This window comes from Callorhinchus milii, unplaced genomic scaffold (genome assembly GCF_018977255.1).
Source record: "Callorhinchus milii isolate IMCB2004 unplaced genomic scaffold, IMCB_Cmil_1.0 Scaffold26, whole genome shotgun sequence".
Classification (NCBI taxonomy): domain Eukaryota; kingdom Metazoa; phylum Chordata; class Chondrichthyes; order Chimaeriformes; family Callorhinchidae; genus Callorhinchus; species Callorhinchus milii.
This window is the reverse complement of record NW_024704767.1, coordinates 7,231,766-7,253,803: the sequence shown is the minus strand read 5'-3', so window position 1 is coordinate 7,253,803 and position 22,038 is coordinate 7,231,766. Positions and strand designations below refer to the sequence as shown.

At 40.4% G+C, this 22,038-nt stretch overlaps 1 protein-coding gene across 1 annotated transcript in view; it reads left to right on the top strand.

Annotated features, from left to right (window-relative positions):
• Window positions 1–22,038, top strand: part of ccdc33 (coiled-coil domain containing 33) — a 93,444-nt gene that overhangs the window by 42,640 nt on the left and 28,766 nt on the right. The window contains 7 exon segments of the mRNA XM_042344030.1: window positions 3,378–3,479; window positions 4,008–4,099; window positions 4,359–4,479; window positions 12,693–12,822; window positions 13,775–13,908; window positions 14,411–14,482; window positions 19,339–19,578. Coding sequence (XP_042199964.1) covers window positions 3,378–3,479; window positions 4,008–4,099; window positions 4,359–4,479; window positions 12,693–12,822; window positions 13,775–13,908; window positions 14,411–14,482; window positions 19,339–19,578 — 891 coding nt within the window.

Sequence of the window (22,038 nt, the reverse complement as noted above, 5' to 3'; positions counted from 1 at the left end):
GACCTATCTCACTGTTTCTCTTTGTTGAGTTGCAATTAAAGAAGGCTCTTGGTGCCCTGTAGGAGATTGGAGTCTGAGATTGGAGTACAGATCTGTTATTTACATCATTTGCAAATCACGAACCTTAGACCCTGACATGTAAATGTGATGTTGTACAAATACAGGCGAGGGAAGTCCAAGCATTGATTCTTGGCCTGGGCTGAGTTAGCTGATCTCAGCTAAGATGGAGGCAGCTTGTGTCATTTGGCTTTGCATTGGAAGGAGGCATCATGCGGTGCATTGCTGTGCATTGATCTTCCCCCACCCCCATTGGCATTAACATTTCATAGCATGTACTACTAAGTCAATATTCTCCATATGTATTATTTAACAGCAGTTTATTATTGCATCAAAAGCAATACTGGCACACAGTGAATGGACGCTGATTTGAATTGACTGCGCTTGCTCAGTCCTGTTCGATTTATAGGCCTTTCGTGAGCCAGCGATTCAGATTTAGTGCTCACTTTGCATTAAGTTGCTTTGGGAAACCCTGGCACCTGTGTCAGAGCTATAATGTAAAGCAATGGAGCTTTACACTCACAGGGAAGCAGAGAACCTGATCACTGAGTCAATATAAAACTCCAACACCTGCACTTGAATGCCTGGTAACTCCATTGGTGGCTTCCAGCACAACCCTTGTACAAAAGTTGAGTGAGGAAGGCTCACCCCTGGACACTGGTAATTATTGATTGGGTGGAAACCCTCATCCTCCTCTTTCATTGGAGGTATGAGTGTTTCAGGCAACATAAGCACTCAAATATTTCCACATTTCTGAAGCCAGCTCCGTATCTTTTGCAGTCCCTGATGTAATTGGTAAAGAAGAGATTAACCCACTTTGCCACAAAATCCAAAAGCATGTCAGGTGACAGAGATCTGTTCATTGTTTTCATATCATGTACAATCCAATGCAAAGCAGCAATGAATACTGCATTTATGCAGACACTCAGCAATAACCAACATTTTTTTCTGAATGTTTGTCATTTTATCTCTTGTGTTTCCTTTGGCTAGTTTTGTAGCTTGTATCCAGAAGAGCTCTTGATGCCTTCCCTCCTCCCTTACACTGCAATGCTATTTCTGATCTCAATTGGCCATTCTTCTTGTGTGAACTTGGCAGTAAGTATACTTGATGCTGTGTGCACCACCAGCATACACTTTCCAATAAGGCTGGAAGTGCTCTTGATGCACATCAGAAGTGAGATCTCTGACTAATTTCCACTTCTTCAACCTTGCGAAGCTAATTCAAGTTGCAGCTCTATCTACTACTCCGTCAGATCCACTAACTTCCCACGGACCAGGAATTGAACCTGGAATCTTCCCAATCTATGTCATTCAGCTACTCGCTGTATAAACTCTCTGAGCTGTGTAGGGTCAAAGAAATATACTTTATATTAAAAAGAAGTTTTTCCCGTATGAGTGTGTGAATGTGGTGAGCCTCATCTATATTTCTGTGAAAGAAAAAAACACTTGCATGTTGCTGAACCATGTTGCTCTACTTGGGGCAGAAGCAAACAATATTTTTGTGGGCTTATCCCACAGACTGATGATGCCTCCGTATATTATTCCTCCTATTGATTCTTCTATGATCTCAATAATTCATGGCAAATTCTTCACATTTTGCATCCCTATTTCCTATTTTATTGATCACTAATAGTAGCTGATCATATGTTCTTGATCTAGAGGTCTAGAGATTCTTCTTTAAAGCCTGACCAGCATTTGTGCATCATCTAAAACTGGGATGTATGCATCCAATTGCTTCTGCTCACCTAATCCCACTCCAGGAGTTTGCTTTGGATACTCACAAGTTGCATCTATACAGTACCCTTAATAATAATAATAATCCTTGCATTTGATATAACGCCTTATCTCTTCTTTAAGACATCTCAATGGGCTTCACAGAATATACTATAAAGTGAATTGACTGTATATTTTGTGGGGGAAATGCAGCAGCCGATTGCACACAGCAGTGTCCCACAATCAGTTGTGGACTGAAGTGACCAATTTATTTTTTTTGGAACAAAAAATTATTACCCCTGGAAAAACGATCCCCGAATTGACTAACAACTGGATTCCTATTTACTGCTAGGTAAACAGATGTGTGGAGTAAGGAAACTTGCCCAACATTTCACCCTTCCGGGAATCGAACACAGGTCTCTCGCTTGCGAGGCGAGTGCTCTAACCACTGAGCTACAGGACTCCACTTAATGGGGGTGGGGGTAGAGGAGTGCACCAATGGTGAAGCTTGACACAGAATTGTCTGTTGATGGTCACATTAAGCATGGTGATATACATTTTTTCATATGAGAGCATTAACTGTAAGTGTTGACAGTTTATCAGATCATAGGTGCATCTCAGCCAAGCCCAATCCTGTTCTGCTCTGGCATTCACACATATACTTCCTGGCTGGACGGTGATCAGACTGGGCCCTCTCACTGAATTCCCCACCCCTCCTCATGGAACCTGAGGCCAAATGCATTGCCTCCACTGTCTTCCTGGTTGAAATCAGCTAACTCCATTCTTGTGGTAGGGCAACTGGGAATTGAACCTGGAACCTTTCTGGACCGTTTTATGGGAAAACCCACCAGTCAATGTTTTATTGTATTGCAACGGAAATGAGCACATATATAATTAGGGAGCCTAAGATTAATTGAAAATGACGATTGTCATGATAAAGATCATTTTAGTTAAACCAAGGAAGTGTAGATGGAATGTTCAATCTATTATTGAAACTTGTCTATTTGTTTATCCCCAGCAGAGGTTCAGATGCATGTATTTCCAATAATGTATACATTAAACCAGATTAAGTTCCTTTCTTAAGAGCAGTGGATTTTTATTCATCTTCTTGTTGCAATTTGTTATCCAATGTTGCAATTTATAAATTACCTTCTGTATAACTTTGTGTGTGTGTGTATGTGTAGATGCTTGTGAAGTAAGGGTATTGAGAGATGTGGAGGAAGAGTGGGGAAATTGGATTAAATGTATAAAGAGCTACCATACTCTAATAAAATAGTACAGCGGACTTGATGGGTTGTTGTCCTATGTTCCTATATAAATTGTGTGTTAAAATAATTCTTATAAACTACATTTCCTGAATTGCAATGCACCCTATCTTACTTGATGTAATTTTCTATATAATTAGAAATAGGCTCTTGAGTGATTTATGGTTCGTATATTGCCTTGAATTACCCCTGAGACCTATTAATCCTTAATCGTCAGTCATTTAAATGTTTTTAATTCCAGTACGGGAAAGCTTTTGTTAAGAGTTCATACAAAAATCAATGGCTCCTGTTTGTGTATTTGATTGATGTTGATTTGTGCCTTTTTTATGGTTTTTACTCCAGCCTCACGTCAATGTGCCCTCCGGAGTCCGTCTGTATGCCACGCTTGTTCGGAAGGGTAGCGTCATACCACGTCAAGAGGGATTTGCTTTCACTGGGTTTGAGGTGCGGCCTGACTTGAGGTTAAGGAAAGGGATATTCGTCCCTGAACTATATCTGAATCTCAATACTAATAACTGTTCTTTGATGAAAGGCTTTCAGTGCATAAATGCATAAACTACACACTCTTTCTCCTCTCTGCATCTTCACAGAGAGTTGAAATCAATAATCAGTTAGGTTTTTAACTGTGGAATTGGAGTAGATGTTAAAACCAGCTTCTGCCTTTCTGTTCAGATGGGCGTTAAAGATCCTTCAGGGCTATGTTTAAGAAGAGCAGGGAGTTTCACCTGGTGTCTTTGATACCTCTATTGTTAATCCTCCACATTTTGGCCCTTCAAACAGATTAAGGGAAGACTTGGGTTGTGATGCCTTGAAGGTGCAGTGTGATATGGAATGGAAGGATGGCTTGCAGTGTATGATGAGAAGGTTTCAACCATTTATTCAACCTTGTAGATAGGTCTATTGTTGCTCAGTTCAGCAGTGCTGCCCATGAGAGGATCTGTTTAGTGTTAATTTTCCATGTGTTGTTTTCAGGTCCTTGTACGGGGATTAGAAAGACCACTGAAGGACCCTGTAGGTCCACTTCTTGTCGTAGCTCGGATAGTGCCTAACTGTGAATCCTACAAGTAAGTACTGCACCTAGTTGATTTTCTGGGAAAAAAGCAGAAGCATGCGATTAAACAGATGGTTCTTCCAGGCATGATGGTTTCAATGGCGACTGCCTGTACTATAAATGCCTATAATTCATCACAGCAGTCACAAAAATATTTTTGTTATCTGCATTCCCATAGCTGGTGAATTGGCCATGGCAGAGGAGGTCCAAGAAGGAAGGTTAAGCAATAATGCTTCCGTTAGAGGGTCTAACTTTATCTTTTTTCTCAATAGAGATGCAATGTTAATGAAGACTTCCAGATTGGCTGGCATCACTGTCACAACAGTAAAATACCCGAATCCACCTCGATCTTCTTTTGAGGTTTTTGATTGTACAAACCACGGTTACCCTCAGGTAAGTAAGCTGAACAACAGAAGTACAGTACGATTTAATGTGGGAGAGAGGGGGGGGTCTAATATGCAGTGATTTCTAATGATATTCCTTAATAAAGATACCAATGCAGAGACTCCTTCTGGTAATAAGAGAGAAGTTCAGAGGAGGAAACAATAACTAAGGCAAAAACCTAAAATATTGCTTTGAGACGTATCAGAATACTATTTATAATTATTTAAAACTAGTCAAGTTTTCACCTATTTAATACGAGTAGGTTTTGAATTTTTTTTAACAAAAGGATTGATCACTGGAGGTAGATTGAAGTATTGGAGCAGGAGAAGGGATAACGGCAGCAAGCAAGCAAGGTAGCAGTTGTTGATGGCACTAAGCAAGGTAGCAACAGATGGGGCAGTGAGCTGAGGCTTAGCACAGGATGGGGCATAAGCTAACAGGCAGTGCGGAATGAAGGGCGCAGACAAAGATACCACAATCTGGTCCAGCTAGGATCAGCTGTTGTTTAGGAGTTCTGGAGGAGAGCAATACAGGATCACCTGTGGTGTAATGGGAATCTCCTGCATTGGAGTTTTTAAAAATCAAACAATGGGTCACACTCGACCACAATAGTATTTGTTTCCAGATATGATGGGATAACGCACTTGTCTACAGTATAGGGGGGGGAGAAGGGTGAAAGAGGAGATGGTGAATTAAAAAGTTATATTTCTAGATGTAATGGGATCTAAAATGCAATATATGCTAGGTGAAAATTCCTATCTTGGCTTTGCTTTTGCTTGTGTTTACAGTCAAGAATGTCTGACAAGGCTGAAAACCAAAGCGAATGTTTATTTTTCGGCTTTTGTCAACTCTTTTGATTTGTAAAGTTGGCCTTTCGTTAAAGTCTCAATTGTGAATCGCAAGCCCGAATAGTGCAACAGTTCTGGTTTGCAAATCTGGAATATTAGACCCCATTACGTCTACATCGCTGTAATCCTAACACAGATGCTACTAGTTTTGTGTTTCATTGCAGTGTTTATTTTATTCACAGTGCTGCTGTTTGCCCAGCATGCACTGGGGATTAGGCACTTTACTGTCACTTTATATTAGTCACTGATGCTGCCTGTATATGCTTCATATGCATTTTTCAGGACGATCAGATTGATGGGGGTGAGTAATTTAGACTGTTAAGACCACAGCCTCTTTCCTGCAGGAATGAAAGGACGTTTGACCACTAGATCTGCCAAAGGTGCTGGAGGTCAGCGACCTATTGCTTTAAAACCCACCTCACATAGCAACATCTAGATTGTTAAAGTAAGAATAAGATGGGCAAGTAATTTCACACGTTTATCAGCGGAATTAATTAATTACTTGGATCTGTGTTTAATTAATTCTATCATAAACTCCTCTCCTAAACACGTTCTGTCACAGCTTAGGTTCGCGATGCGCAAAGCCGAGCTGGATATTGTCCTGTTTCAAAATTCACGCCTCTAACAAAAATGCTTGGTTAGAGATTTGTGAGCAGGAATCCTGATCAATCTTGCTTCCCCCTCCCCTCCTCTAAAATGGGGTGCTGAGGACAATTTTAATCCCTGTGAGCAACAACAATAAATTAGATTTGTATAGTAACTTTCATATCAGGAGGACAGCCCAAGGCGCTGGACAGTCAGGGATCTGCACCTGAGCTTGTGGTTGGCATAGGGGCGGTGGAGGGTGGGGAGGTTAAGGGTGACTGATTGCACGGTCAAAGAGGAGGGTGTTGAGATGGGTCTTGAAGGAGGCAAGGTAGGGGGCAATTAGCCAGTGAGATTAACCAGTGCAGAGTAGACTGGGGATTGAACATGTTGATGTTTTCGATTTTAAAAAGTGCCTTTACAGACTGAGGCATACATGAGATACTGGCAAAGGGGAGGGGATAGGAAACTTAACAGGTATTAGGAATGGGCAATTGCAGATAAAATGATCTTTAGTTTTACTCTGTTTTGCTTATAGAAAGTGAAATTCACAACTCAGAAACTTTAATAATGGAAATCACAGCTAAGTAAAGACTTTTCATTTCTGGTGGCCTTATTCATGACATTATCGAGAGCTAAATTTTTGAAGTGAATGGAAGATGTATGGGAGAATAAGCAGAGAAATAGGTGATTTCCATAAAGTTAATATTTAGCTGAAACATTTTTTGCACGCATTGGGGTCTAACACATGGTGATTTCTAACAGAAAACCAAGTGAGGGTTCCTTCTGGTGGAGTCCTGTATCTCTGTGATTAGAGCACTCGCCTTGCAAGTGAGAGACCTGGGTTCGATCCCTGGCAGGGCAAAATGTTGGGCACGTTTCCTTACTCCACACCCCTCTGTTTACCTAGCAGGAAGTAGAAAGCTGGTTGTTAGTCGATCAGTGGATCGCTTTTCTGGGGGTAATAATTCCTTCCAAAAATAATAATAATAAATCGGTCACTTCAATCCATGATTGTTTGTGGGACACTGCTGTGCGCAATTGACTGCTGTGCCCACAAACTATACGTCAATTCACTTCTGTGAAGCGCTTTGAGATTTCTAGAAGACGTAATAAGATACTATTTCAAATCCTAAGATTATTATAGAATTCCATCACACTGACCCACTAGAGCTTTGCTCCTAATGTAGATCTTCGGAATAGACTTCCTGTGAGTCACTGTGATGTAGTTCCTATTTCCTTACTAAGGAATCCCGATAGAAATCATCACATATTAGACTTCCTTATTCCTTGCTTTTCCTGAAAAATATCTCATACAATGCGGCAAAAGTTATTTTTGCAACCATTTTGTTTCTTGTTTAGACATGAGCTGTGATTTGACAATTTCCAAGACGCAGCATGTTCCAGATGTGAGTGTCAATCAGATTAGCAGATGGTTAAGCATGAAATTCCAGAGCTGCACAGCAAATTCTTATACAGGTACAAGCCCCAAACTGATGGGGGATTGCATTGTACATCTCTGGAATTGTTTTTCGCAAATGGTTGGAAATAGTTCCAATAGAGAGGTCTAGTTCAGGATGTTCAGGTGATTTCATGAATTTTAACAGTTCCGGAGCTGGAAAGTGTACTGCTAAATGTGGAACTGGGCCATACAGACCAGAGCAGGTCTTTAATCTCATCCCACTGTCTGAATACACTAAATTGTACTTTAGGGAATTGGAATGTACATTCTCTGCTTGACAAAAATATGGACATTAAAATTGTCCTGGTAGAGTCCTTTTCAACCTTTAACTGAGTTATTTTTAAAGCTCTTCCCTTACTCCTCGTAACGTGCAAATCGTAACTCATCTTCATTGCTAACTTAGTCATTCCCAGGACCTTCAGATGTAAATGTGGGAACTCTGCATATCCCCCAGTCTTCCCTTCCTCCCACAATCTACAGGCTTTTAATATACAAGCTTGGAATTACCTAACTGCTGCTTGATTTATCTTACTCTCTCTCCTGTACTGTTCAACCTGGATAATGGTTTACTGCTTTAGGGTCCTCGGACTTTCACTTGGGTTTCTCAGTATATAAAAAAAACCACACCTTCCAATATGCACATCATGTTATCGATTCTTTGTACTGGAAAGGATGCTATGCCTTGGGGACAGTGGAGGGGCTGTTCAGTGTTAATTTATTGGAGGGAGAAGAAGATTAACATTCTGCCTCAGTCTGTGCTGAGTATGCCTACTGTGGGCTGAGTTATAGATTAATATTCTTGGAAGAGTGGTTGCCTTCTGATCCATCAGCTGACTATGCTGACTGGAGCAGCATAAGTTAAGAAACATGGAGAAAAAGAAGCAAAGCCAAGGGATAACTACTGACTGTTGAGCCTCATTATCTATCTTGATATCCTAACCGAAGTACGTGTATTTATGCATCTGAGATTCTATGTTACTAGGTAGGTCAATGGTCAAGGATAATCACATTGGTATAAGATTAATTTTTCTCTTATGTTTATCCATAATACTGGTCTGTCCACCTCTAAAGAGATATATGATCTTCAGTTTGCTTTCTTAAAGGGTTTCATGCATATTTTTCTCATTTATCTTGAACTGGCCCATTTCTTGTAAGAATCCCATTGTGGCAAACGTGTTCTACATAAGAATCCTGTGGCTTCATTGTCCATCAATCTTTGTGGATTGGCTTTATTTTGGATTTTTTTAACCCACAGCATGTCGTAGTGAGACATCACAGTGGAGGGAGTCTAATTTGTGGTATTGAAGGGGAATCAATAAAACCAAGTCACGCGAATAAAGGCCACTTCCTATAACTGGAAGTATGTCCTCCTGAGCTATGGGAACTATTTGCTGATATAATTTACCTGATAACAGGATGCCTTATTAATTAATCATGTTAAGAAATATTACAACTTAAACCTATAGGTTCTTATCCAGGGTATATTACATACCTTAGAAATGTATCTCACTGCTGCTTGCAGGACTTTGGACAGGATTTTTAAAAAATCAGTGTCGCCTTCTCAGATGTAGTCTTAAATAGGAACTTTTTTTAATGAAGCTGGAATTGCTGTGTGTTCTCCTGCAGCCGAACCCCTTTCTGGCTATATTGCAAACAGCCACTGGCAATGGGAATGATGAATGCTATTGTGTATAAAGGATTTCCCCAAAGAGACATTTAGCATGACTGTAATAAAGAGCAGAACACTAACAATGTGATGTTTATGGCACTTCAGAGAGAAAAGCACAGGTATCTATGTGGAGCTGAGGGGCTGGTTGTACAAATAGAATAATGGTCCCACAACTTAGAACAAAAGTGTACTCACAGATGTGAGGCAGGGTTGACCCAATAACATGTGCAAAATGTGTGCTTGCTGAAATGCATACATCTGAGTTATTTCTGAAGAGTTTAGCTTGGAATCCAGATGGTCTCAAATTGTTTCTGAACCATGACTTGTATCCAAGACTCATCATCTCAAAGCTGCGAAATTCCACAGCTCCCTCAGTCTTTCCTTCTCTGTAATCTTTTCAAGCCAATACAACAACAACAACAAGATTCCATTTATAAAGCGCCTTTCACGTCAGGAGGACGTCCCAAGGCGCTGCACAGTTGGGTCATGACCCGAGCAGGGGGGAAATGGTCAGGGTGAGGGGAGGGAAGGGAGGGAGTTCAATGTCAGTCTTCCCTGTGGGCTCTTTAAGTGAGGCCACCAATTAGTGCTGATTTATGGGTAGTTGCACAGTGAGAACTTCTAAGTCTTGGTCAGTGACTAACTACTTTTTAAAACCAAAGTATCGGTTATAAAATTGAACCAGAATATTTTTTATATAAAAATCCTTTGTTTGCCTTGTTTGTGCCTCTAGACATCGTGTCACATTTTGTCAGTGGGTGAACTTTCAGCCATTCTGCCCCTTCTGGAATTCTATCCCAGAGTCCCTCCGGCTTGTCCCCTCCCTCCCCACTTTTAAAGCCCGCCTCACCTGAGACTTACCTGAGATTTACCTGATATTGTATTCAAGCGCTCTGAGATGCTGCCCTGGGTGGTAGTGCTACATAAGTGCAAGTTGTTGTTGTTACCTTTTTGACCGTGCTTGCATGACATTCCAGCACCTTGGGACGTCCTCCCGACATGAAAGGTGCTATACAAGTATCATTTTGTATTGTATGACCACTATCTATTGTGGAATAATGCCAGGCTCCATGCATATTGGCTGAGCCTCATCTTGTCTTCATCCAACATCCACACATGCGGCAGATTCTCTGTGTAGCAATAGGCAGTGGGGAACTTTAGTTAATGTTCCCATTCCTCGCTCAGGAGTGATGAAAACGATTGTAGCCCGTGCTATCCTGGCTGAGATCAGCTAATTCAGCACTGAGCGGAATTTGAGTCTGTGCCTGATCTGTATGGGTTAATGTGGCCCTTACCCACCAGCACATCAAGCGAGCTGCAAGCTATGAATGTTTCAATCTGCTCTTTCCGTGGAATTAAGGAACTTTCTATATTGCCCTTTTCTTAGCAGTTGTCTCTTTTACATCTGGTAGCTTTCAGCCGTGTTTAATGCAATTTTTCACTGAGTGCCTTGTTTGACACAATTGATCTTTTCCAGTGCTCCAGATTGAATACCAGCCATGGATGATTTCTTGCATGTAATGTGAGTGCGACGGCCACAAGCTCTTTTGTAAAAGACGTGCCACTCACTTGCTGGGCGCTGCATTCCATGTGGGATTCCTCAGCAAATGTGTTGCTCCTAACAGATATTTTTAATGTTGTGCAAATTCTTGCTAAATAGGAGCCCATGAGAAATTCCTCTTTATTTCACACTGCCTTTTGAAACATTCTTTAGTCTGTGTTTTTAATACGTTGGCCACACTATCAATCTTAGACGTGTTATAATTTTACACCTGACTGATTTTTGCTCCCAGGCTTAATTCTTTCTGAACGGTTTTCTTTGCATTCGGGCACTGCGGTAAAATGCAGTTTACTTTCCGACCTATCTGAACCGCAACTCTAGAATACTCAAAAGTCCATGGAAAAAGGCCACAGTTCAAATGCCTCTTGATAACTTGACATTTGAAAATCATGGGTCATATTGCCAATCTCTTTTGGATTATTGGACATAGTTGCCTCAGAGATCAACTAGTCTTAAAGTTTACAGTGGTACAGAATTATTCAGTTTTAATTTCGAAATGTGGTTTTCTGCAGAACCAACTTCAATATTAAGAAGTTAAATTGAAGAATTTGTGCACAATCATATAACCATTAAAAATGATCTTACAGGCAAAATGAAGTGGAATGTTGGGCCCCAATTCTCTTTGCGTGTTGCACGCACTTCCTGATAGACATGCTAAGGACCAGAATCAATATAGATCATTGCTGGTTGTGGCTATCTCACTCAATTGTAAATGGAGGAGGCAAGGCACAGGATCGAGGTGTAGGAGTGGCTAAGGCGACAGAGGTAGAGTACATTTATATTGAGTTGAGGTGGAGGGAGTTTGTGAATGGGGCAAGGTGGCTGAAGGCTTGACTGCCAATGGTGGGGTGAAGGAGTTGAGGGATGTGGAGCAGGGGAGAAGGAATGAAGGAGTTCAGAGGTAGTGTGAAGCAAGCCATACTAAGTTGATGTTCTGAGTCTTATCTTGTTCTCCTATTGCAAAATCAGAATACTAAAAATCTTAACATATAGACCATGTGTAGCCTTCTCTGTCATGTTCTGTAATGTTGCCTGCAATTACTGGTGGCAGACTGATCTGATGGAGGCAGAGACCTCCATTCATAATTCATTGCAATCACACTTTGGCGCATCTACTCATCCAGCCCTTGGGGCCCTGGAACTGTCACCACCAATAGTGTTTTTCCAGCGTTCTGCAGAGATCCCCATGGTTGCAGTGGGTGGCATTTCAATGAGATAAGGTTAACAATGACAGCGCTGAGCTGCATGTCAAGGCAGCATATTGATTTTTCATTTCATATTTTTTTGTGAAATAAGTCTAATTATTATTTCAGGACAATAATTAATGCAAATAGTCGGACCCTAGTTTACATGCTGCTAATTTTCTACCCCCACCCTTTCCTGAAGTCATTTGACCATTTTTCCCTTCATCTGAAGGGTGCAGCCCCAGGTAACCTCCAGTACCTAGCCCTCCTGATTGACCTATATATGTGGTGTGTGTGTGTGTGTGTGCGCATGCGCATAGACTGTGAGTGTTGACAGACTAGGGGAGAGTAGGGGAGGCTGATCACAACCCAGATCACTCCTGTCATGCAGTTGTCCAAAAGATCATAACCTTAACATTTATTATCATGCAGAATATTTTAAAAATGTTACATTTTTAGAAAACAAAAAGACCAATATGGTCCTGCAGGCAGATCCCAATATAATCGTAAACAATCTTGCACCAGTCTATCTCACACCTCTTTTTGATTATTTGCTGTATACTTATCAAACTCCTTCGTTATTTTCTGGCGTAATTTGTTTCCATCTTCCTGGCTTGACTATTACATTCGCCATGATCCATGTAAAGTATTCAATTCAGACTTATTTATTCACCATCCTTCTTTTGATCGTGTGTCCATGTCCCCTTCTAATAACATTTGTGACCTTGTTCAAGATATTTCCAAGGCTCCTTCTTTAGGACCTTAGTTCAATAACATCTCCCCTGAGATTTATGATCTCTATTGAGAATATTCTCAGTTCTTGTAGCCTCTGCTTGTAACTCAGGTGCTTAATTTTTTCTACTATAGGCTTATAGCTCATTGAGTTGGGTCCATATTATTTTTCTCTCAACAGGTGTCTGCTGCAGGATACCCTCAGGAACAACCAAACTGGAATCATTCCTTCCTCTTCCAAGGAAGAGACTGTGCCACTGCTTTCACCACAGGGGCTGCCCTGGTGCTGGAATACTACTCCATTACCACTGGTATGTAATCCTTTTCCACAGGAAGTAGATGTCTATCATATGTATATGGACTTCCAGTGTACTTTCGATGTTCCCGTTAAGTGGTGCTATCAATGCAAGGATTGGCGATTTGGTTGAGATGTGATGAGTGCTTAACTCCTTTTATTATTGTATAAACCTAGAAGGTTTACAGCACAGAAGGAGCTCATTCTGTCCTTTGTATTTGAGCTATTATTATCTCCCCACTGGAACTATTTGTTCCCATTTCATTCCTTCACCTTCAATGTTTTTCCTTGTATTTACCCATTTCCCCTTTAAAAGCTGTTAGTCATGGCTTCAAAACCAATCTATGGTAATCCTCAACTCTCGTTACTGATTTGTTGATCAGCGGTTTAACAAAAATGTACAGAATTTTGGAAACCTCCACTAGCTGCTCCTTAAACTTCTCTGCTTCAATAAAAACTGACCCAAATTTAAAGTATCTCAACACAATGTAACCTGTAAACTCTGCTCTCATTTTCTCTTCAACCGTGCCTTCACCTCCCCTCTCAACTCTCTTCCCCTCCTCATCCCTCCCTCCCCTCACCCTGACCAGTTTCCCCCTACTCGGGTCCCAACCCACTGTCCAGCGCCTTGGGACATCCTCCCGACGTGAAAGGCACTCTATAAATACAATCTTGCTGTTGTTGTTTCCAATTCCTGTTTTCACTCCTATTCAGATACTCTGGTCCTGCCAATCGATTGGTAGCCCTTCCTAAATATAAGTAATACTCTAAGATCTCTTATGCCCGATGTACCGACAGATTTCATGAAATGCATAATGCATATACTCATCATTCAAGAAATCTATTATTATTAAAACATGTGTAAATTTTCTTCAATTTAAAAATGAAAATTCTACTGTTGATGTCCCTATTATTCAGATGCATTGTAGTCCAATTCAAAACAAGTATTATATCTTTGCCAAAACTAGTGATGAACAGTGTGAACTGGCATATCCGCTGCCCACTTGGGTTCTCAGTGGTTCCCCTGAATCAAGACATTTATCACAAGTTAATGGCCGAGCACGGAAGCCATGGCATGCGTGTGGATGACCTACCTGTGCAGGTGAGTTGTATGTGGCGAACATGCATTTTACCTGAAAGAAATATACAGTCACCACACTTTACAATAAATTATTTGAAGCACTTTGAGACATTTTAACTAACACTGTCAACTGCAAGGATTATTATTTCATTAGGAGCAACAATGCTTATTCAGTTGTAATGTAATTCATGTGAAGGATGCCGCAGTTGTGGTAGTGTGGTATAAAGTGCTAGAAAAGTATTTCACACAAGAGGGTAGTAAACAGGATTATCAGGAACAGTGAACACAGGACTTGTCCAAGAAACCACCTGATGCTCAAATGGGATGATGCTCTGGTGCCTGCTCTGATATGAGATCAAATGGACATGCTTCCTCCAAATCTCTTGTAATCAAAGATCGATAGACTTAAATAAGTCAAACCTCTTTACCATAAACTCAAGAAAGAGTTTATGGTAACAATGCATCTGGTAGAGCTTCCCTTTGGCTATGCCAGCTAATGTTTAATATCTTGTGTTTTGCACAGGGCACCAGCTTGCAAACAGTGTTCAACACCAGGCCAACAGTGGGGCTTATTCTCCGACTTATTGGGTCAGAGGTAAGATGGAATAGAACTAAATTACTTAGGAATATTAATTGTGATTTTGTATGTGGAAATGAGACATTATTCCTGTGTAAGCAAATGAGTGTGGCAGGCTTTTCAATCTGATGGTATCAATCGTCATTCTTACCCCAAAATCACCCCTTATCTCTCCACCATTGTACCTTTGTGAGCCTTGCCAGAGAATGTTGACTGGCTCTTCAACCTTGGATGCAGCACAGATGAGCTTGGCTTGTGGAAATGGGGAGAAAAGCTCTTTACAGATTGAATGTATAGAGTTTTACTGTGGTCCATAATATGCTGAACATAACAATCCTTTCACTATATCTTTATAAGGAAACTGGTCATTTTGTTGAGTACCAAAACTTGTTGCATTTTTTTAACTTAAAAAAAATCTGTACAATTCTCAAAGGATTTTAAAAAATGAAAAATAAATAGGTAGGTATAAGGGTGCTCCAGAGCCAGGTATAGTTTTGGTCTTGTGTGTAATTAAGGATCACTGAATGAAGATGAATGTTTCAGGCTAGGACAATTCTGAACCATTAAGTGCCCCTCTATCCCTCAGCTGGTAATCCCAAGCCTACTGTTAAAACTGCGTCCAGAAAATCGTGTTGTAGGATATTTCAATTTTTTTTAAAACCTCCTCTGACTAGAGAACAATTGTCCTAGAAATAATGTTGAAAAAAAATACCAGTTCAGCAGTGGTGGAAGGAAAATGTTGGGGCACTCAGTAAAGTGTTCAGCCCTTCCATGTGTGATTAAGCAGTGTCATATTAAACACTGAAATTGACTGCTTTCCAGATCAGTGTATTAAAGGGGTGACATCCGTTAGATTTGTAGAAATTTATAGCTCAGAAGAAGGCCATTCGTCTCTCATGTCTGTGCTGATTCTTTAAAAGAGCTATCCTTTCAGTCCCGTTCACCTGCCTTTCCCCGCCCTCCCCCTCCATACCCCTGCAAATACTGTGTTTTAGATATCTATTTTGTTCCTTCTTAAAGGCGAATATAGATCCTGCCTCAACCAATGCTTCGAGCAATGCATTCCCTATCCCAACAACTTTCAGCGTTTGTGTTATTTAAAAAAAACTTTCCAATCTACCCTTTGTTCCTTTGGTAATTATTTTAAGTGGATTTCGGTAGTCACTGACTCAACCAACACCAGTGGAAATATCTCCCGGTACACTATCAAAACCCCATATAATTTTAAACAACTTATCAGATCTCCCTTAAACCACTTGGTTTCATTCCAGTCTCTGCTCTTAAGTCAAGTAAATCTCTTCTGAACTCTCTCTGGGCCCAGACATCCTTCCTAAAGTGGGGTGACCAAAACTGGCTCCAATATTCTAACTGCATTCTAACAATTTGTACAAGTGAAAAGGGGGGAATAAATTGAATGTTGTCCTGGTAAACCAAGACTTCACTCGAGCATTTTACACATTAATAATGTGCTTCCAGCAAATCAACGCCACACATAGTTTCCATTTGAAAATATAATTCTTTTTGTTGAACTCCATTTCACTTTATTGCGTCCTTGCTCTGAAGTGATATGCATAAACATGATTTGGAATGGAAGCATAATGACATGGAGATTTTATTGATATTCTGTGGGTGCCTTGGGGTTTGGTTGCTGAGGATCCCACATTGGTGGTACTTATGAGTAATTGCCCATGGGTCAAATAGAGAGCTTGCACACATGATACATTATTCACAAGGGCAGAAGTTAGTACTGAATTAATTCATTTTATTACAGATGGTTGCTAAAGCAAATTAACAGTCCCAGCCAAGCACTAAAGTGCAGTGGAATTTATTTCTAGGTGTCTGTTATGGAACAATTTTTTTTTAATGTTCCCACACCAAAATGTTGTTTGAGAAGATGGCTATAATTTTAAATCCTTTTACTGAACTTTGAACAGTGTCCCTTGTGATTTCTCACATGGCTTGAGGACATCTTGCATATACATAAACAAAAGAAGTTGTGTGCAGTATATTCAGCGGAGGATTAGACCTAATAGTCAGTGATTTGGGGGGCTAAATGTGGAGAGAAAAATCAGGGTTGAGCCAGAGTGAATTCCTGTGGAGCTCCGTTTCTAACACAGTCTGGAAGAGAGATTTTGGGAGCAGTGGATTTGCACCAGTTGCAATATAAATGGTACAGGTCTTGTCCAGCTGAGATCACTATTAAGACTTTATTTACAGCATTACTCATGCTGAAGCCTGTTAACCAGGCTTCAGAACATGTGTGGACCTTTAAATTGTCTTGGGTTACTGAGCAGCCAGTCCTCATCCTTTGGAAACACTATTCCCATTGGGCAGTGTGAATAAAGTGCAAGAAGGATAAATTCCAAATAACAGTATTCATAAAAATAGTCCTTGCATTTGATATAGCGCCTTATCATGTCGTTGATAAGTATTGGTGTCAATTTAGCAGTATATTTGATATCTATCATATGAAGTGGAGTCAGGTATGCCAGAGGCAGACTCTCTGCCAACCAGATGTTTCTCACAAATCTGACGTCAACACAGTTTGGTCTTCTGTAGCATTGGATGTCTGGTTCACCAATCACAATTAGTGAATCACCAAAGTGATGAGTTTTGCAGTAACCAGCAGTCATGTTGTGGATGCAGCTTCACAATCTTATCCTTTGGGAATATTGTTGGGATGGGGTGTATCTCCAACTCATCCAGATATGTTTGCTGCTATCAATATCGAATATAATCCTAGATTGACCCCAATATCACAGTAACCCCAAGCGTGTCTTTAACTGAGAACTAATACTGTGTTCAGGGCTGGGAAGAAGAAAGAATTGCTCTGAACAGACTGCTACTTCGGCTATCATTATCTACTGAAGATGGACTGCAAGGTGGAACATGTAGGAATCAATCCAGCTACCATGTGGAAAATGACAGGAGGAGTGAATATATTATAATTTGACTTTGAATAAACAACATGCCTTAATTAGCGGTTCACTCAGAATATGTACAGTTCCCCTCTTGCATAATTTAAGTAACAACTTTATAAACTAGAATTGACTACATCCTTTCCTTCTGCCTGTTCAGTTTTTCTATATTTTATCTATATTCGCTGTCCCTTGATATTGAGCATTGTGGGCAATTACCCTGGAAAAGCCCCCTGCTTTGTGGTTGATATATAAAAAAACAAACTGCTGTCTGCTCTGTTCAGCATTGCTTCGAGAAAAAAGCTATGCAGTGTCAGAGCTTGAGTCATTTCAAAGGGAGCGGCGTAGGTTCATTTTGTTTGATGACTAATGAGTGGGATACAGTGGGAGGGGGCGCAGGGAACATTAATGTCTCTGTTAAGCAGATTTTGTCCATTTTCCATTGCAGAATCAATCCCACGGGAGCACTCAGCCAAAGCGCTAATTGAATAAAGTACATGAGCTGTTCTGGTCGCACATGGACTGTGCTAGTGTAGCAAAGATGGCTGATGAAGCACCTCTGAGCAATCTTTCATTGTGCATTTCAGCACCGCGGACAGCAGCTGCAACTCAATGCCTGGGCTTAAAGGGAGCCCTAAACTGTTGCATTTTACATGTTTGAATCTTGAGGGACAGGGGACACTGTTAGGCTGCATTTCCATTTGACAGCGCTGGGATCTGATCCTCAGATGTGCAAGAGCTTTTGAAGAGGCCCATCATTGTATTAATGAAATGCGGAGACATGGAAATAACTTCTGACGGCATTAATGAGGGTAAAAATTGCAAGGGCAGAGAAGCAGCTTAAAGCTGTGTTGCGGAAAAGCACAGGCAGCTAGGGACTAAAGAAAGAAAAGGGTTCCAGGGAACAGCATGAACCAGCATAGTTTAGCATTTTTTCTAACACATCCTATTTATGTACTTAGAGAATAATGGGTTATTATAACATGGAAATGAGTATTCTGGCATAATTTGCTGCGAAGTACATTCTTTCAAATGTGTTTCCAATCAAGTGGAAGATTATTCTGTAAAGGTAGAAGCCAATAATTCTAATAATGCATTTGATATAGCACCATATAGCGTTATCAAATCATCTCCATATTTATGTATGAGTCCATTGTAAATATCTGCATAAAAATTATATTAAAAGGGTACAGGCAAAGAGCAGGCAAATGGGATTTGAGCAAATTGCTTTAATGGGGAGCTAGCACCAGCACAGACATAATGGATTCCTTTTGTGCTATAACTGCACTTCACAAGATTTATTGTAAAGAAGTGACTGTGTATTTGTAGATACATGTAATAGTATCAGTGAGACAGACTAGAGAATACAGACCAGAGAGTGTCAGTTTGATCATATTGTGCTGTGTTAGCACTGAGACGTCCTCCCAACATGAAAGACACTATATAAATATTAATTGTATTCAACTTTTAGAAATGCTTCTTTTCTGCAGACTTCCATTTGGAAAATTATGCATCACTCCCACTGTACAGAGTCTGACTGCAATTTGATTAGAAGCCGACCACAAAAAAGAAGCAGAGTTCATTTTGCCAGGAAGTGAAGAGTCCAAATCTCATTAAGGTCCTGAATAAGTTGATGTCTGTCTTGTTTCAAGAGGAAACACAGGCAGATGCATTACTCAAATCATTAAAATCAATATTTCCTTACATGGAAAGTGCTTCTTATGTTAGTAGATGAAGCTTGTACCAGCGTGGGCTTCATGGGTCAAATATTCATCCAATTCTGTAATTTCTGTCATAATTCATTTTAATGTATGGTTTACAGAAGAGGAACATCAAAGTTGGGATGGTCAATGAATTGATTAATCTTTAAGATCCTCAGTTGTAGAAGTGAAGGAGTCACCTCATGCCTGCTTTGGAAATTCCACAGTAATTGGAACTGAAGTTTTTGTGTTTCAGCGACCAGATTCCATTCTCACAATGTTGGATCCCCTGCGTTTTCCTGCCATGGACTGGGAGACACTGCACTGTCCTCTGGATGAAAACCAGCAGCAGGCCCCAAGCGCTCATCTATCTCCAGTCAATCCAGTCACTTCCTTGGAAATTGGTTCATCAAAAGAGATTCCGCAATCTCAAACCTTGGACAAGACTGCGGAGTCACCACCAGCACCTGCAGTGGCCAGGCCTCCTGTTGTGAAGGTACTTTACAAAGCTTTTTTTATAAAAATATTCCTTCCAGGGACTGATGTTGCTGCAGCCAGAATTTTTTTTTTCTCAAAGTCTAATCAATCCACCAGAGGGGGAAAAAACACATTGGTGTCATTTAAAATGCAATGGTTTGCTGCAATACGAAGTCAAGGATTATTATTGATGTCCAAGATTAATGAGTTTTGATTGATCTTTACTCATCACTGACTTTTCATTTGCGCTTCTACACCCTGGGATCTAAACTATGGGATTGGCATAAGAAATGATAAATACCCAATTTCTAGGAGACCTCCTGTATCTTCTCGCGCATGCTGACTGAGTTGACACTGTGATGGATGACTGAGTGGAGTTTCAGTGGGTCACCTGCAAAATCTCACAGATATGCTACTTAAACATTCTTTTGCAAATCTCGTAATTTAGACTCAGCACACACCTAGCAGATGTCACTGCTTTTGCCATCTGACCAGAAGTGTGTTTTGCAGGACTGAATACCCGAATAAATAATTGATTGCAGCTATCTTTCCTTCAATTTTTTTTCAGAATTGAAGTTCAAAACATTGCTTTGCTCTTTTGCTTGAAATAAATTCAATGAATTTGCAACCACATAATCCAGTTCCAGGAAAACCACTGTAAATACAAATTCTTCCCCTTGGTTAGCCAGGAAGTCAGTGTTGTCTATGCAGAGCCCCATCCTGTGGTGACGTTTGTACTTGCACATAAACATGTGAAGAAGGAATCTTGTATTGTGGTATAAGCACTAAAACACCAACAAACATGTAACTAAATCATTAAAATGTAAAATTCCCTCCCATTTGATGTTTTATATGTCAACCATCTTTTAAATTGACAAGAGGCGCAGATACTATAGGTATGAGCCCAGTATTTGACTAAATGCAGGACTGGATGTCATGGGTTTACAATTCAAAAACCTCGATCTGTCCTGAGGATTAAAAGAGGGTTTTTTTTCCCCAGAGTTGAAGTTCTGTGGAACAGACTCTCAACAACAAACGTCCTTGACGGGGCTTTGACCAACTCCTTCAAGAATATGTCTGGTTTGTGAACAGTATTGGAGGATATTTAAATAGGTGCAAACTGAGATGATCAAATCCTCGGCACAACCCAAATATTCGTGCTGCTGGGAAAAAGAAGACAGGGAATGGTGTTTGCAGAAGACAGAGTTTGAATTGTGCGGATAGAGGAATGTTGGAGAATATTCTTTACTTGCTCCCCTCTGTGTCCCGGAGCAAATTTGTACAATAATGATGAAGAGTGAGATAAAGTAGGTGGGGCCAAATGAATGATAGGGTTCCCAGCCATGGGATGTTTCAGCTGTGATTTGGCGCTGTTCCTTTATTTGTGTTCCAATAAAGAGAAGGGAACACCATTTCTTCAGTAGATAGGTTCTCTCACCTTTGTGGACTTGGAAAAATGTGGCAAGGATTGCTCTGATAGCAGAGAGAAAGGACTGGATCAGAAATGGTTCGGGTTTTCGACCTCTGCTGGATGAAGGGAACAACAGTTTCAGAGAATGAGAAATCCTTTTAACTATTTACTTGTGCGGTTGGCTTTAGGCTACAGTTGTAGTTATTAGGAATTCCTTCTCTCACCCCCAGCCCCCCCCACCCCACCCCCAGACCCCATACTCCGCCACACTCTGGATCTTTATTTGAAGTATTATACAAAAGCCCAGAGGCACAGAATCTCTTTGTGCTCTCGAATAGCAAAAGCCTGTCACAGAACAAAGGAAAATAATTGAAAGATGCCTGAAACAGAAAGGGCGAAAAATTTGGCATAAAAATGTGACATGCCTCAGTGATTGTAGAAATCACCTGAAGCTTTTTCTTCCAAATCTAATACCAAAGTCGCAGTCATATGGTAGTTGTTCAGCCTCCTCGTAGTTAATGGAAGGAATGAGTTGACAATGGCAATCCCATCTGTCTCATTTGGCTACTGATATGTTGTACTTCATAAAATAATTGTAATAGTTTGCAAAAAAANTATTTAAATGGAGATATTACTAAGGAAATACTGTCAGTATATATAAATCTTCAGAACATGTAATCGGTTATTTTAAATGGGAGACATGAAGTGAAGTTGACTTGACAATTTAATAGATTTTATAAATGTACATCAATTGGTTCTTTTATTTGGAATGAGAGTAAGATTTCAAATTCCGTTAAAGGTATGAACTCAAATTCTCATGTGTTCATTTGTTTGGGTTCAGGAGTGAAAAATCCTAAAGGTTTAATACTATTGTCTTAAAGTTTTAAGATTGTGCAGGATTTTGAAGTCCTGTAGCATGTTGGTCAGAAGAATCGCCTCACAAAGTGAGAGGACCCGGGTTCAATTCCCGTGCGAAGCGAAACCTTAGGCTCAATCTACGACTGTTTGTGGCACACTGCTGTGTGCAATTGGCTGCCAAGTTTCGCCCACAAATACAGTCAATCCACT